Raw genomic sequence first — 16347 nt, 5'->3', positions numbered from 1 at the left:
GACAAGGCGGTATTCAGATGAAAGCAGCACACTGCAACTCATTATAATTTCTGCAGACAGAAAGCAGCCATAGCTTTGTTTTAAATGTTGAGGAGGACTGTTGTATACAGTAATGTTGGCAAAATTGTTATGAAATGATTGTTACTAAAGTAATTGGTTTAGGTAATCCATGATTTCATATCTCTCGCCTACAACTCAGTATTATTGGTCTTTTTAAATGAAGTTTTTCTGTAATCATTTTGCTTGCATGCCAGTTCCCTGCATTTCAGGTTCTGGTTGCTTGCATCCAGGTGGTTCCTATGCAGTATTGTGCAAAACAGTTGAAACTCCTATGTAGTCAGAGATGAGAAAAAGGAATGATCTATGTGAAGATGGAGTTTGATTCCAAGCTGTGTAACATATGGCCTGTTTTGATTTTTGTTTTCCCTCATCAGGACCGTTGCAAAGACTTATCCTCAGTCTCCTAAAAACGCCAAACAATACCCAGCTTCTCCTGTGAAGCATCGTGCCACTTCTAATCTCAACCAGGAAACTCCTAAAAAGAAAGCAGACAAGGAAAAAGAAAACATCAGTCATCAAAAATCCCCGGGAGCACGCACCGATGAGGCAGGCCAGGTGGCTTCTGAGAAGCACGTGCCTTCTGCAGGGAAGACTGAAAATAGTGAAGGTGAGTCCTGCTGCAAGAAGATACTGCAAGGTATCATGGGTCCCTGAGGCTTTTAGACAGTGATGACCTGTTCTTCTCCTGAAGCTGCTCAGTCATAGGCTTATGAGAATGTGTAAAGGTACATACTGGAACCAGCATATGTATAGTTTTCACCAGGGTTACCCATGTATGAAAAGCGCTTGTTAATGAGGATGTTAAAATGCTGAAATCCAGGGATGCCCTTACCTATCCCATATTCTATCTGCTGAAAATGCTTTTGGTGTGCTTTTGAAAAGCAAAGGTGTCTTACCAGTGTGAACCAGGCCCATTTCAGCCTCTGTGCAAGTGTGGCAGTGCTGGGCACTCTCTTTGTTCCCTGCTTACCTTTCCACCCTCGGTTGTTTGCTCCTAGGGAAGATCACAGCAGGAACAACTGATGCAGAAGAAGCTTCAAAAATTCTAGCTGAAAAAAGACGACAGGCCCGCCTGCAAAAAGAACAAGAAGAAAGGGAGAGACAGGAAAGAGAAGAACGGGAGAGGTATTTCTATTGATTTGTAAAAGTTATTACCTAATAATTTAACCTGTATCATTGGAGAGGCTTGAAACTGTGGTAGTTTTAGAATCAAGGTGGGAGCTTACATGTAAGTGTTAATTTCTTTCAACTTGGACTCATAATTCATTAGTGTCTTTTTCAGTCTTTATGACTAGTGAAGTTAGAAAATAATAATTTGGCCTCTTTAAGAAGCCTGAATAAACTATTACTCATCCAAATACTTCAGGTATGTCCACACTGCAGTGTACTGCACACTGTAGTATGGACCTACCTGAAGTAAAAGACAACGTAAAAAAATATGAGGCAGTTTTAAATGAGCTAGTTCACGTAGAAGAAACAGTCTTGCAGTAGTAGTATATGCCTTAAATGGCAAGGTTTGTATTGTTCAGGAAATTACCCTGAAGTTCACCTTCCTGCCCAACTCTGTAGCAGGCAGCGGAGGGCTTTAGGAGTGTGGGCATGATGAAGGCTGCTGTGGCTGAGCAGTGAAACTCTGGCTCTGTTCTGGGAGCAAGCTTCTAGGTCGTTCTCCACATGGGATACTGGTTGCAAGTGTCAACAAGTCATGCCCTTCCTTCAAGCCCCTAATTGTAAATCACTCTGTATGTCTAAATTCAACTTTGTTCTCATTGAAAACATGGTGGGGGGGGTGGAGGGATCACTAGTGCCTGCCAGTTTGGCCCAATGGAAATATTTCCTGGGTCCCTGATATGCAAGGATAAGAATGATCACTTGTCAAAGCAGCTGTTTCATGTGGCAACAAAGGAGCATGATGTCCCTGAGTGGGGCAGGGAACAACACAGGTAGAATTTAGACCCGCTCTTTCTAGTGTACCACTGTGTTTTGTGGACTTTTTGTTTGCTGATACTCATCCAAACTGTGTATCTTCAGCTGAAACGAAGGAAAAAAGTACTTGCTTGTTTATAGATACCAGAATTCTGGGTGTGAAGTACAGGGGAAGAGGGATGTTTTTATTACTGAAACTTCTATTATTGAAGCTCTAACTGAAATTAGAATGGAAATGCTTTCTTTTTCTTAGATCACACCTGGGTTTTTTTAAGGGAAATTATAATTTCTATGAAATATTTTTGGCAGTGAAAATAAGATTGGAATAAAAGTGTGATAGCAACCTGAATTCTGAGCATGTGCTCGACCTCTTTGCCGTATCTTGGCATTTTTCATGAAAATGTGTGCTGATGCATGTATTATCAGTTACTGCAGATTGCATGCCATACATACAATAGGATTCATGCTAAACAAGGTGAAGCCTTTTAAACATACTGTTATATTTTTTTGCAGGCTTGAAAGAGAAGAACAGAAAAGAAAGGCAGAAGAAGAAAGACTTCGTCTAGAAGAAGAGGCTCGTAAGAAGGAGGAGGAAAGAAAACGTGAAGAAGAAGCAGCTAGAAAAAAGGCAGAAGAGGAAGCTAGGAGAAGAGCTGAGGAAGAACAAATGCTAAAGGAAAAACAAGAAAAAGAGCTCCAGGCCAAACTTGAGAGACAGGTACCATCTTGAACACAAATGTGAAGCTTTATGTACATATATATGTATACACATATTTATATGTACATACAAATAAATACTTTATAGTATCTGGTAATCTGCCTGAAATAAATAATGACCCTATCATGTTTTACACATTTTGATTAGAGGGAAGAAGCAGAAATCAAAGCCCGTGAGGCAGCTGAACAACTTCGTCTTGAAAGGGAACAAATCATGCAGCAAATTGAGCAAGAAAGACTGGAGCGGAAGAAGGTAGATATTTGTGTCTCAAGATAATGATTTCATCTCTTGTTTAAATACATAACCCAGGAAGTACCCAAAAGTATCTAGAAATAATAGTCTGGAGGGGTGACGTGGATATTTATGCCTAACTTAGTATTTGCTACTTGCATGTTAGGGGAACGTGGACATCAAAATTTGTAACAGAGTGGAATCGCCTAAGGCAAACGACTTTCTCCTAGGCACTGAACAAACACAGAATTAGCCTCTACCCACAAAGTTAAATGCCTGAGACAAACAGGGAATGGCATGCCAAGGCAAACTTCGATTGCCGCCCAACCCAGGACATCACAGACTATTGAGGAACATGAGTGACTTTCTTTTAAAGCTTACTCAACAAAAGCTCTGTGTCATTAATTGAGAAAGTTAATGTCATTAACAAACAGGTTTTCTCCCACCTGGCTTGTCTCTGGCTGCATTATGCAGAGGCAGCAGGGCTGTCTGGCCACTACTGCACAAGGAAATGGCTGGAGCTGCGTAACTTAGCTTTATCTACAGCTCTGTGGCAGGAAAAAGAGAACAACTGCAGAGCTGCGGAACCTCTGTCTGGTTATAAAAGGTCATCTTTCCATATATGTTATTCCAATATGTTATTTTTAACTGTTTACCACTGAGCTGGAGGCATGTTGCGGTTGCAGATTAGAATACCAAACCAAAGTGTCTTTAAATCTGAAATAGTGTCCTTTCACAGTAGTTCAAAGAGACGAAGGTTTGTTGGGAGGGTTTTATTTTAATGAACAAAGAAGAAAAAACCCCAATATTTTAGGGTAATGCCTTACACATTTCCAGCAAGAATAACTTCAGATATTTTATTTTACTCTTCCATTCCAAAAAGCCTGACTATTTTTAAAGGAACTATTTGGAAATAGTGGGAGAAGCAACTAGATGAAAATAATAGCTGTTGATTTTAAATAAACGTTCCAGAGCTGAGCACAACTCATAACTGCAAACACCTGGTATTAAAATGTTTGTCTCTAAATTGCATCTACTGAGAAAGTCATGTTCTGTGATATCTGATATGTGAAAGCCAGCTCCCAGGTGTTTTCTACTTTTTGTTTTCTTTATTTTTCTTATTTATTTTCCCTTTTTCAAGGCAGGCAGGGATGAGGTCATGACAGTAAAGAAAAGTTTTTATTTTTGTCTTTTTTTTCCTCCTTTATCAGTCTCTTGTGTTAAATATTCTGTCTGCCTTCTCATCCTCTGATTTATTTTGATTTCTAGAGAATAGATGAAATAATGAAGAGAACAAGGAGGAGTGAAACACCAGAAATAAAGGTATGAAACAGTGTGTGGTTGCAGAGGTTTTTTGTTTTGTTTTATTACCCATATGTGAAAATGAGAGTAGTTCCATGTTAGTGGGTATACTTAGGTACACTCTACACCCAAATCTTAGTTGCATTTCGAACTGAGAATGACTGTTGCTGTGTCACAGTTATTGTTGTGCCACTGCTATGGAGACACAGCTTTATACAACTGTTGCAGACTTACCTCCCTCGCTATCTAGCAAGGTGGCAAGAGCCCATTCCTGGATGCTGGAGCTGTAATGTTTGCTGCTGTGATGTATCTTCTCCTGCTTTGTACCAGCCAGTGAATGAGTTATTGAGCTCTCTGTGTTAAGCCTGCCAGGAATGTAGGATTGAGAACAAGGCAATTGTGTCCAGCTAGGAAGTGACAGAGAGTCAAGTTTTCACTTCTATTCTAAGTTTTCTACTAAGGAAGCTGTTTCTTCAATTACTTTCAGAGAATGTTTTCTTTTTGGAGTAAAAAAAAAAAAAATCTAAAAAAATATCCTATGCCTAATTAAAAAGGGGAAAAAAAAAAAAAAATCCTTTCTTGCTGTCCATGACCTTGACCCTGTGGCCCTGGGCAGTCTCACAAGTTTCGAATACAATCAGTTCCATGAAGGTTACAGTCCTTCGTCTAATACAGTTGACTCATTACTTGATTACAGAAGGAAGAGCCAAAACTGGAGGTACCATCAACTTTGAATGTGGAAAAGCAACCAAAGGCCCTTGTTCTCAACCAGCCAGGTAAAAATTGCCATATTTTTCTGACCTGTTTTCACAGTTAGTTCTCTTCAGAGTTTTGTAATCGCAGGCAGAGCACTGTGTATTATCGCAGGTTCTTTGCTTTCCTCTCAAAAAGAAAGCTATGTTTGCGTCAGTGACAAATGTTAGAAACTGGAGACTTAGCTTTGTTTTGCCGCTTACGCAGAAGCAGAAGAAAGTTTCTCCTCCATTTTAGTACCTGACATAGCATTTCTGTGAGTGACAAGTTCCAGTCTGCCAATAGGTTTGGTTGCTGCAATCTACCGTCGAGTTTTGTAGGTAGAAAATTTTTGCACACAATCAAGCTTGCAAGCTTTTTATAGCACTGCTCTGAATCTTACATTTAATTTGACTTTACAAAAAAGTATGTGTATTTAAAGAATTATTAAATAAAATATACATAGCTGGCATTTATCTATATTTTGTTTACTTCCGCAGGCGAAGGCTTTTAGTACATGACATAAAAGATAAAACATTCTCTTCCTGTTTCCTCAAATTTAAAAGATGTAGCATAAAGAGCAATTTTAGAGTGGAAAAGAGGACTGACAGTATAGTATGATGAGTCATAGATGAAACTGAGTCCTACTGCATTGTCAGTCGTCTTTTCTACTCGATCTATAACTTAAAAGCATTTGTGATTTTTTTTTAAACTACGTAAATAAAGAAGTTGCTACTGTCATAATTTCTAACCTTCTTTTATAGAGATCAATGGATTGGCAACCTGCCTGAAAAATAAAAGCTTAGAAAGTGCTGTCTCTGTAATCCCTTCCCAAGATGTAGTTGCTAATGGACTAAAGTCAGTTCCAGGACTTATCCAGCTGGAAGCTGTTGATGGGAAATCTAACAGCATGGAAGATTCAACAGATGAGGTTCAGTCCATGGATGTGAGGTACAGACCATATCTACCAATAGAAATTGTGGAATTCGTATTAGACACGCACAAAGTTTTCTGTTCTGTTTGTTAATACCTTTACTGCTTTACTTCTCACCTACCCCACAATGGGGCAGTCAGGTGTCTACTGTGGTGTACGCCGCTCCTGGCAAGACGTGAATTGGTTGTTTCAGACAATAGTCAAGAGAACCTCATCTCACTCTCACATATTTGGCCAGGGGTGGGGCTCTGAAATCCTTCTACAGTCCTTACTTATGGATTCCATACAAGTTTGCCCAAACCTTTCAGATTGTTCTGTGAAAGTAGCTACTGTAGATATTGTCAGATGTCACCTTTTTTTTTAATTTGTGTCAAGACTGCATAGCTATGATGCACGAGCTTTTCTCCCTCCATACAAACAGAATAAAGAAAATAGGTACTTTAGAATTTTAAGTACTTAACCGGAACAAATGTATGGAAATCAGTAAATAACTTCGTTTGTATTAAATACTGTTGGATTTTGATGGAAGAACTTGCAGGAAAGAAGGAAGTTGATAACTTAAGGCTGCTATGAGGAAGCTAGCTCTGAATTTTAAACATGGAATTTTTATACAGTGCTTCCTTAATCAGTAAGCCACCTTAACCTCTTGTACTGTTTCAGTATTTCTGCTAAATCTGCATAAATACTCAAGAAATGCCATAGTGAGACAGACCAGAAGTCCATCTAGCCTGTTATTTGGTCTCAGAGAGTATCAATAAGAAAAACTGGTTAGGTAGAGCACCTGAGCCCACTGCTTTCTGCAATCCAAGACCACACAGAAGTGGTCATTAGGGATGTTAGAGGGCACAACTCTGCTTTGCCCTTTGAAATATCCACTGACAGACCTGTTGCCCATGAGTTTATCCAACTCCTTTTTCAACTGCTGATAAAGTTTGCATCCAGGACCTCACCCGGCAGCAAGTTCCACAGTACAGTCTCACTAGGTAAATTGCATTCTTTGATACGCATTAAACCCAGTCCCTTACTAGCGTCATTGGGCACCCCCTGGGTTTTGTGTTGCAGGATTTGATGCACGATAGTTCTGCCCTCGACGTATCCACTACTCCTTCATGGTTTTAGAAATCTCTGTGAAATCCCTCCTTTGCCTTCTCTTCTCCAGAGTGAAACGCACTAGCCTTACTAGTCTTGGCAAAGCATCGGCTGGTAGCAGCACTTGTTAAATTAAATTGTAGGATTTTTAATGTCTGAAGTATATCGTAAGGTCGCAAGAAATAACTTTTTATTTAAGTTGTGAAGTGTGAGTGCTTTAGGTAAATGTTTGCAGGGTCAGAACAATAATTTGCAAGATGCAATAAACATTTAAGAAAGGGAGTGGTGCAGGGACTGAAGGAATGAGTTGGCAGTAAACTACCAACTTGTTAGGAGGTGAGTGTTCACATCACACAGCTACCACAAACCTTAATCTTTAAGGAATATGAATTAGGTATGACCTTCCATCCTGGACAGGGTAACCTCTTTTTGTTTGGATTGGGACATACTCTAGGTAAAGGCTTGCTGCAGCTGGCCTTAAGATAAGTGGTAGTTTTTGTACAGTCAGAAGATTAATTTGGTTGTTGCTTAATGAAAAGTTACATACCTCTTATGCTGTATCTTCCTTTCATTTATCTCTTGTGTAGCCCGGTTTCAAAAGAAGAACTTATCTCTATCCCTGAATATTCACCCATGAATGAACTCATGCCCGGTGTTTCTTTGGACCAAAATGGGACAAGTAATGCCAAGGCTCTTGAAGATCTCTTGGATTTCACAGGCCAAGCTACATACTCCAAGATGTCCAGTGATACCATCAGCCTAGATGACTGTAACAAAAACTTGATTGAGGGATTTAACAGTCCAGGGCAGGAAAATACACTTAATTCTATCTGTTGACAACCTCGCTTTTCAGCAGAACAGATAAAGGTACAGTATTGTGATAAACATCTTGGATATGATAAATTGCTGTGACTACTTACGAGCTTCCCAGAAAAATACAGCGGTTGTAAACAGTGTATGCGGAGAGAGGAAGAAAGCTGGTCTCCTAGATATTTAAATTCAGCATAATCTTTCATATTTGCAGCTCTTTGTAAATTGGCATCATATGCAAACTGAGTGTATCATAGCAACTGAAGGCATCTGGTAAATGGAAACATTTCCTTTATGCATTCAGAATATAGTGAGAAGAGTTGGGTTTTCTTTCTTCATTAATACAATACCTTTCCTGTAAGTCTTTGGAGCCTATCTACATGAAGAAAACAGTTAAAAGTGGGGCCAGCCTAGAAAATGATAGTTCTTATTGCTGCTTACTCTTTCCTGCTGCTGTAAATACTTGCAGCACGGTGTAGAATCACTTATCCTGGAAAGCCTGCAGAGTAAAAAAGCACAATAGGCTTCAGTGACAGTTTCAAAGTATAATGCCACAGTCAATTTTTTTGAGAGGGTGTATTCTAAATTACAAAACTGAGGTCATCTAACTTGCACAGCTGACTTTGATATTCTTCTCTCTCTTTTTTAATTGACAGAGGTACCAATTTCTGGAGGATATATATCCCTGTGATGCTACTGGCAGTACAATACGAGCTTGTCACTTGAAAAAGCTTCTGCAGTCCTTGAACACTGGATTTCAAATAATCAGAGCTGAATATAACTTTGTCTTCCCAGGGAATATGTTGACTAACTGGCTGCTTTTGGTAGAAACCAATGATCTAGAGCCTTGATGGTTTCAGGGAAGACTGAGTGTGCATTAGAATTTGAGCTTTAGCTGCTAATAAAGCACTTATTTCTTCTTTTAATTTAAAATTCATCTCAACACTTCACTGTGATTTTTACCTGCATTTTATTTTGAAACAGTTCTTCCTTAAGCTTTATCATACATCCATTTAGACATCTTTTTCTTGTAAATAATGATGAGGTTTGCCCACAGTGCATTGAAATGAAATAATACACTGTACTTTAGTTTTGTGCCTATCTTTTTTGTCTTTAATAAGGAGTTATTGGCAACTTTTATGCAGGTGTATAATTCAAAACTATAGCTGAAGAGGCTTGAAAAATACACAACTGCTGGAATCAAAAGAGCCTTCTTACTGACTGTGGAGTGTGGGAGCTGTCCCGTTATGGTTGTGTTGACACTTTTAGTCACTAGTGGCACTTACTGGTTAATATTAATTAGTCCGGGAGCGACTATCAACTATGTGTTTAAAAACATACTTGTGTAACACCTGTAAACAAAAGTAGGCAAAATGCCTAGTGTGTAATCCCTTTATATATATATATATATATATATATAGAATAGCTGTAGTAGATCCAAGTGAGTGGTTGGGGGGTGAGGTAACACATTGGTCTTTGGAGATGTAGACACTTGATTAATACCAGCAGGCTTTCTATCCAGTGGGGAAGTATTTTGTCTTCCTATAGGCTCAACAAAGCAAGGTTTAGTTAGCAGCAAAACAATATGCGAATGTTGCAGCAGAAAAACAAAGGCTGAGACACACAGAGGGAACACTGCTCGCCCCCTGAACGTTCTGTAAGCATCTGTATGGAAAAATTCACATCGAGATGTATGGTGTCTAGACATTACGTGCCATACAGCGTTAACTTTATTTCTGTTGGTGAACTACGATAACTTTATGCTAGATCACATGCTGCTTTGAGGACACTTTTGTCCAGTTCCTTATAAGAATAAATTACAAGTACAACTCTCTTCGGACACAAATGCAAAAGAAGTGGAAATGGGGTGGGTGGGTTTTTTGCTTTTTTGTTGGTTGTTTTTTTTCCTACATGTAAGGGAGTTCACGGCATAGCTTGAGCTCAGTTGTAGCCCCATTCCTGTGCTCTCTAAAGCCAGCAATGGGAAACTAACCAATGACGTTATGTGCGAAGTATAAAGGAATCATACCTACAACAATCCAGCTCTATTTATGTTAGTGTACTTCAGAGAAATACTTTCTTTTGACTGTGCAGTAAGCTGTAGCATGGTTCTGTGTCTTCCAAATTAGTCCTTCATCTATTTCCTAAATAATAAACAAACAAAACCAGTTTGTTTTGCTGTGATACATTGTGTTTGACAAATGTCACATTATATTTTATTATGGTGTCATTGTATAACCTGTAGATTTCTGTATTTGCATGACCTGTATAGCATGTATAAAGGTGAAATACATTTTCATTTATGAATCTAACTTGTTTCTTAGCTTTTTTTTTACTCCCAGCAAAAATACAACTGACTTAAAAATACAGGTATGCTCATTTGTTCTGAGGTGTTTTCTGAAGGCGGGCGTAATACTGAATGAAGGAGTGGTTGTCAGAGCCTCAGAATACTTCACCGTTGCTTCCTCTGCCCTATACTGATTTGCTTTCCGAGGTCTTGCCAATACACAAAGGAAATGCAGAAGAACCTTAAGGTGAGGGTTTCCGAACTGTGGCAGCCAGGGAGCTAGTGACAGTACACAGGCCCGTTTGCAGCCCCGGCTTCAGCTCGCTGGCGTATTACCTGGCAAAGGAAACGAGGAAAAGAAAGCGTGGGAGCCGTGGCTGGCAGACACTGTTCTGTTCAGTGTGCAGGAGCTGTTCTGTAAGGGTACCTGTAACATAAACGCTGAACTTCTCTTCAAGCTACCTGCATGTACTGCTGCTTAGAAAGAGGCCAGCCTGGAGCTGCTGTTAGTTTTCTAGTGAAACGGTGGGGGGAAACGTTCTACAGTTTGTTGGTTTGGGTTTTTTTTTAAATCGTAATTTCAGTCAAAATTAAAAATGAGAGAATCTATTATGAAGTATATTAATATTTTCCATGGTGACAGTTCATCTCACTCTTATTAACTCTTGAATCATTCATGTTATTGGTCCACTCAATTATTTACTAAGGTGAAAGGAAGCATGGTAACTGAGCATTCATGAAGGAAGATACTGCCCAATTTCCTTTTTTATTTGCTTTCAGATGTAACTTTACAAATCTGGCTGAATATCTGGAGCAAGTACTGTTAGCTGAGGGGTTAAATTGCTTCTACTTTTTGCTTTTGATGATGTAACTTCTTCATACCAATACCATACCAGCGTTTGGTGCTGTGATTGAGGTCTGCGCAATGAGCTTTATTGTTAATTTGTCAGCGGTCTTGGAACTGTGGTGAGGGATCAGTAGTGATTGACACAAGGTCCTTGGTAGAGCTTCTGTGCTGTAAAGCACTTGAGAATCAAGCTGTGAGAAGAAAGAAAAAAAGAGTAGAGCAGTGATCCTTGAATGGATTTTTATAAATGGAGTTACAAATGGATTATTTTTTTTTCAGATTACTTTTATAAAGTGAGCTGCACCACAGGATTGTACACACCAAGAAGAATCGGACACTGCTACTGTCCTTTCCTAGATTTATTTTCAGTAACTATTAGTAACTTTTTAATACATAAAGAAATGATACTGTGACATAACAGGGCGTCACGGTAGCTCTCCGAGCAGGTTCAGCACTTCCCGTGGCGTTACCCAGGGAAATGACAGCCAGAGCTTGTCCCGGGCCCCAGCAAAGTCGCAGAGCAGACCTCCTGGCTCCCCAGCCAGTTCAGTTCCAAACAAAATGGCATCGGTGAGGGGTGGATCTGGACACCCGGGCTGCGTGGGCAGCCTGGCGCTGCGGCTCTTCTGCGTCAGGCACGGCTGCTCAGAGAAGCCCGGGGTCCCAGGACACCTCCGGGGCTTCAACGCTGCAAGGCAGCCGGGAACCCCTAGCAGAAGACGTCCCTCCTATAAAGGTTTCAGCTGTGGTCCCTTCCCCGTATTAAAGTGTAAATCGTTTAACATTCACGAGCTGAAGACTCTTTACCCCGTGAGGTCTGTTTCTTGTTTGCTGTAAGCCACGGCCCGTATCCTGCACAAGAGGGAGACTGTCCCGTAAGCGGCACAAACGGATCGGTGGGGATACGCTGCTCCTTCTCCTGCTTTAGTGACCGGTGGGACTTCTTCCTTACTCCTCCCTTCTCCCTCCCTATACAAGAACGAGGCAGAGACTGAAAAACTCTCCTTGTTGGCTCTCATTTCAGAACAACACTGTTCAAGCTGTTGGTTGCCTCCGAAAACAACACGGAGGGTGGTAGTTCACCTGTGCTGCCTCTGCGTACGTGTGCACAAATACACGTAAATGGCAGTTACCTGACATTTGGGGATGTTGGTTTTCAATATCAATATTAAATTCTGAAAATTGTATTATTGCTGGGCCACTATGCTAGAATCTGGAAAATATAATGTATGGGATGACTGAATGCAGTTTTCTCTGGATTTTCTTGTTAATCTTAAGAAAAACAGGTTTTAAATTAATTCAGTCTCTCCAGAATACATACACTTAAAAATAATAGAAAACTTAGGATGTTCAGATGCATTTTTGTTACTGCTGTTAGCGGCAATCATACCAGTCTAGAACACCACGAGCCACAATGTTCATCTCTCCCCTGCTTTTTTACCCCATCGTTTCTCTTTTCCTTATGACCTCCTACAGCTGAAGAGGAGGAGATGCTATTCACTCAGCTGGCCATTTTTCCGTGTCTGTTGAAGCAACAAGTTAAGTGTAAAAGCCCTTAAAATTGCAGGTGGAAACGCTAAGAGAGAAAGGATGTTTATGCTTTTAAAATAATTATGTAAAGTGTAAGAAAATGGTTTCTTGACCACCAGAATAATTTTTGACACTTGTTTTCTTCTCAGTTGCCTTGTTTGTTCTCTAGCTTGTATACGTTTTATAGCATTTCTAATGATTCAAGACTGAGGCAGTAATTTTTTTAAACTAGTGGGTTTGATGATTACCTGAGGCCTGCAATTTTTGGGATCGAAATAAATGCTGTGGAAGCTAGTGTCTGATGTTCACTTGGGAGCTCTCCAAAAATAGATGTGTATCCCTGCTGAAATCAAGCCTTAATGACTTCCAGAAACAAAACAACTATGCTGCAGGAGAGATTCAGTGAATAAAAGGAAATGGTAAGCAATGTGCTGTGTGCTCTGCGAAGTCCTTGCTCTGAGTTTTTAAAGTAGTTACATAAATAGCTCAAACCAGAAGCTTTGTGTTATCACTCCTGTCTTCTTGCTGTGTCTAAAAGGAATAAGTTGAAGTCAGTAGCAATTGTAGGCGATTGATGTTATACAGGAATGGACCCAAGAACATAAAATTACATAGCTGGAGAAAAAAATTAATGGGCGTGAGAGATGTTCACAATCAGGGAAATTATGCTGACAGTATTTCCTCATTTTTTTCTAGAAATAACAGCCACTCTCACCAAATTCAATACACGAGCAGCACAGTAAGTAGGATTAGGGCAATATCTGTAACACCATATTAACATTATGTTCACACATCCCTTTTCAGAGCAACTTCTCTCTTTTAAAATACAGATGGCAACATTGTCTGAAATACCATTATTAGGGCCTAAAATATGCAGAGCTATGGGGGTTTATACCAATAAATTCTATGGAGTTACTCCTAGTCTCCCTGCTGTGAAGTCTCAGTCAGGAACAGTCTTCACTCCTTCCTTTTTCTTCTTTTCCTAAACCTCTTATCAGTTCAAATACATGAATCCAAGAGAATACAACTTCTGGCGGTTGCTTGCTGCAATGAGTTTGTTCTTGCAGTTCCTGGACAAAGACTGTCCGTACCATGGCTGGCAGAGAAACAAACGGTCCGAGGAGTCTTCTGGAGGCTGAACACGTGCAGTAGTGTGTTGGGGACAGCAGCGACGCATCGCTGGCACTGGCAACGAGTATAATCCTGGTCAGAAATAGCTAAAACTTCCCCAGGTGATGACCGGGTCAGAATTTCTTTCCTTTTGGCAAGAAACGTTTGTATTTCTAACCTATGTTTTTACAAGGTTAATTTATGCTGATGTTCTTGGGCCAGTGTCGGTTTTTAAGGGCAGAAAGTGTCCCATAGCAGATGAAAGTGCTGGTGGATTTAGCAAGCAAATGAGTTGATGGGATGAGGGAGGGGAAGCAGGATGGGTGAAGGCAGCAGTCGCTGAAGAAAGCTAAGATACTTTGCACATATTTACTGCCACGTAATCGCTATTAAAATTCCTAAGACAAATCGGTGTCAGTTATGCCCACAATGTCCTGTCAAGCCAGACATTTTGAAATCCGATCGCTCCTCAGAGTTCGCATCCTGCTGTTTCACGGCAATTTCTCCTCCTGTCACCTTTCCAAGATCTGGCTCTTGCACAGGGAAAGAAATGCAGCCTTTCTGCGCCTCTGCCTTCCTCCTCAGATTCATCTGCTGTGGCCTCTTGGGTGATAAGCCTGGTTCAAAGCCGTTGCTTTTAAAATCCTGTTACTGTATTTATGTCACACATTGGCGTTAATTCATACACTGAGATTGTTTTCACTGGTATTATGCCAAAATCCTACCAAGTTTACATGGGCCGTACGCCTAGCGGCAACAGCGCATTTTCACATGTTGTTACAGGAAAGTCCTGATAACCTCATAAATAAAACATACGGGCATCATTACGTCATGAGAGCCAGCCTTGCTAAAGGTTCTCTTTAAAGAGTAATTTGGTGATACTATCAGAGCCAAGTCATGCAGTCAGTCATCCTCTCATGTTCCTTCGGGTTTTAATTAAACAATTACTTTACAGCTTTCCTCAAATTTCAAAGCTAAATAATGTAGGACTTATTTCCTCAATTAAGGAGGGAATCGTCATCTGTTGCTCTGAGCCTCGACTGAAAAAAGTACCACAGTTCCACAGAAAGCTGTTAAAGAACGTTCTTACAACTGAATTTGTGGGGTTTTTTTGCTTTATTCTGGACCAAATTCTTGCCTTGTCTGGATGAGGAGTTACAGATTTGACATTCTTTTGACAAGTAGCTTCAGGAGTTGACCTTAACACCAGTATCTCATTTTCTATAAGGTAAGAGAAAGAGCTGATGCTCCTTTGCTGGGGACTTAAAGGTTTAGCAAAATTAGTTCCGCTGAATGGCAGAAATATTTATTATTATTTATTATTGTTATAAGCAAACAAGTAGCGTGCCTGCAAAGAATGAGGCAGCTTGCTCTCGTTTCAAGACGGGAGGTGTGCTTTGTGGTTTGGCGCATGTATTTTGATAAAACTCAAAGAAGAAAATGCCTGCTTACGCTAAAGGTAGGGGTGGGGGAGAAGGGAAAGAGGAAAGCACGAATGTGAAACTCCTCCAAAAGCAGAGATCCAAGTTAATGAAGCCATGCGAGTCTTACCAGGAGGCACAGCAAGACAGTGAAGTACAAACGAACACTTCCCTTTAGATACTATGAGAGGTTGGCTGGTAAAACCCCGATTACCCTCAGACAGCGGTTCTTGACGGTGGATCACGCCTTTGCAGACGTTGACTCCACCAGACCCTCTCTCACTGCTCCGACGTGCTCTTTCCCCTGTAAGTATTACTGTCCACGGGCTCTGTCTGCAGACACCAGGTGAACTGCATATGACAACCATGCTAACCCGCTCCCTGCGAAGAGCTTTTAATTCCTTGTACCCGGTCCACCTCGGCGGAGGGCAGGCGTTCACCCGCGGCTGCTGCGGCGGTGAGCCTGGCAGCGCGGGAGAGCCCAGGCAGCGCTCCCCTGCCCGGCTCGGGCTCCCTTGCTCTGCCTGCTTCTGCGCCTGACCTTGCCAGGGATCAAGGGAAGTTTTAGTTCCACTTCTTTTAAAAAAAAATTAACATGATAAGGTTCAGCGAAGTTCAGTGCCAATAGTAATGTTTTACGTGGAAAACGAAACGCCTCCTTGAAAGAACGGATACGCAGGACCTGTCTGCTATCGAGGGTTAGTTTCTGCCTTTGAATTCTAGGTGACTTCCATTCATCGTTTCCAAGTGTTTAGCATGCAAACCGCAGCCGTGCTCTTTCCAAAGGGAATGTTTACTAAATTAAACATTAAAGGAATATGAAAGCTATTCTCTATTCTAATGATACTTAATTAGAAAAAAAATGGAAATAGATTAAAATAATTAGTCTTAATAAGCAGTAATTGCCAAGTCTTGTGCAACAGAATAGCCTTCACAATTTAGAGATGGAGAATAACGATGCTGTGGAACTACCAATAGACACTGCTTTGCATATTTAATTTGTAAACTGTGTTTTAAGTTCTTGTTTTCTTAGACTACACGGTCCCAACCGTCGAGACCCTTGTGTACTTACTACCCATCACGATGGTATCCATCCTGCCATCCATCAGGATAAATGTATACTGGATCAAGACCATCTGAGGCGAATCCCAGTAAATAGGTTAATAATGAAGTTGAGTAATTTAGTTTAGGTGATGTAGAAGTTTATCATATGCCTGTGGAGGTGGGTTGTCGGTACTCGGTGCTTTGGACCAGTTTTTGCTTCAAGTGAGGTGTCTGCTTAGTTTTAAGTTTCAGAGCAGCGCTAGCCCCGCTAAACGCAGAGAACAGGCAAACCACTATACCAGCTGG

General features: G+C 40.6%; 1 protein-coding gene across 8 annotated transcripts in view; it reads left to right on the top strand.

Annotated features, from left to right (window-relative positions):
- The window catches only part of MAP7D2 (MAP7 domain containing 2), an 86269-nt gene extending 76155 nt beyond the window's left edge, over window positions 1-10114 (top strand). For all 8 annotated transcript variants that reach the window (XM_052793815.1, XM_052793822.1, XM_052793820.1 and 5 more), the window contains 9 exons: window positions 435-667; window positions 1059-1185; window positions 2500-2704; window positions 2852-2956; window positions 4205-4258; window positions 4935-5013; window positions 5734-5920; window positions 7580-7859; window positions 8459-10114. In XM_052793815.1, coding sequence (XP_052649775.1) covers window positions 435-667; window positions 1059-1185; window positions 2500-2704; window positions 2852-2956; window positions 4205-4258; window positions 4935-5013; window positions 5734-5920; window positions 7580-7829 — 1240 coding nt within the window. In that variant the 3' untranslated portion in view covers window positions 7830-7859; window positions 8459-10114. The remainder of the gene's footprint in view (window positions 1-434; window positions 668-1058; window positions 1186-2499; window positions 2705-2851; window positions 2957-4204; window positions 4259-4934; window positions 5014-5733; window positions 5921-7579; window positions 7860-8458) is intronic.
- Window positions 10115-16347: the final 6233 nt, after the last annotated feature.

This window comes from Harpia harpyja, chromosome 8 (assembly GCF_026419915.1).
Source record: "Harpia harpyja isolate bHarHar1 chromosome 8, bHarHar1 primary haplotype, whole genome shotgun sequence".
NCBI classification, from domain to species: domain Eukaryota; kingdom Metazoa; phylum Chordata; class Aves; order Accipitriformes; family Accipitridae; genus Harpia; species Harpia harpyja.
This window is presented reverse-complemented; position numbering and strand designations above follow the sequence as displayed.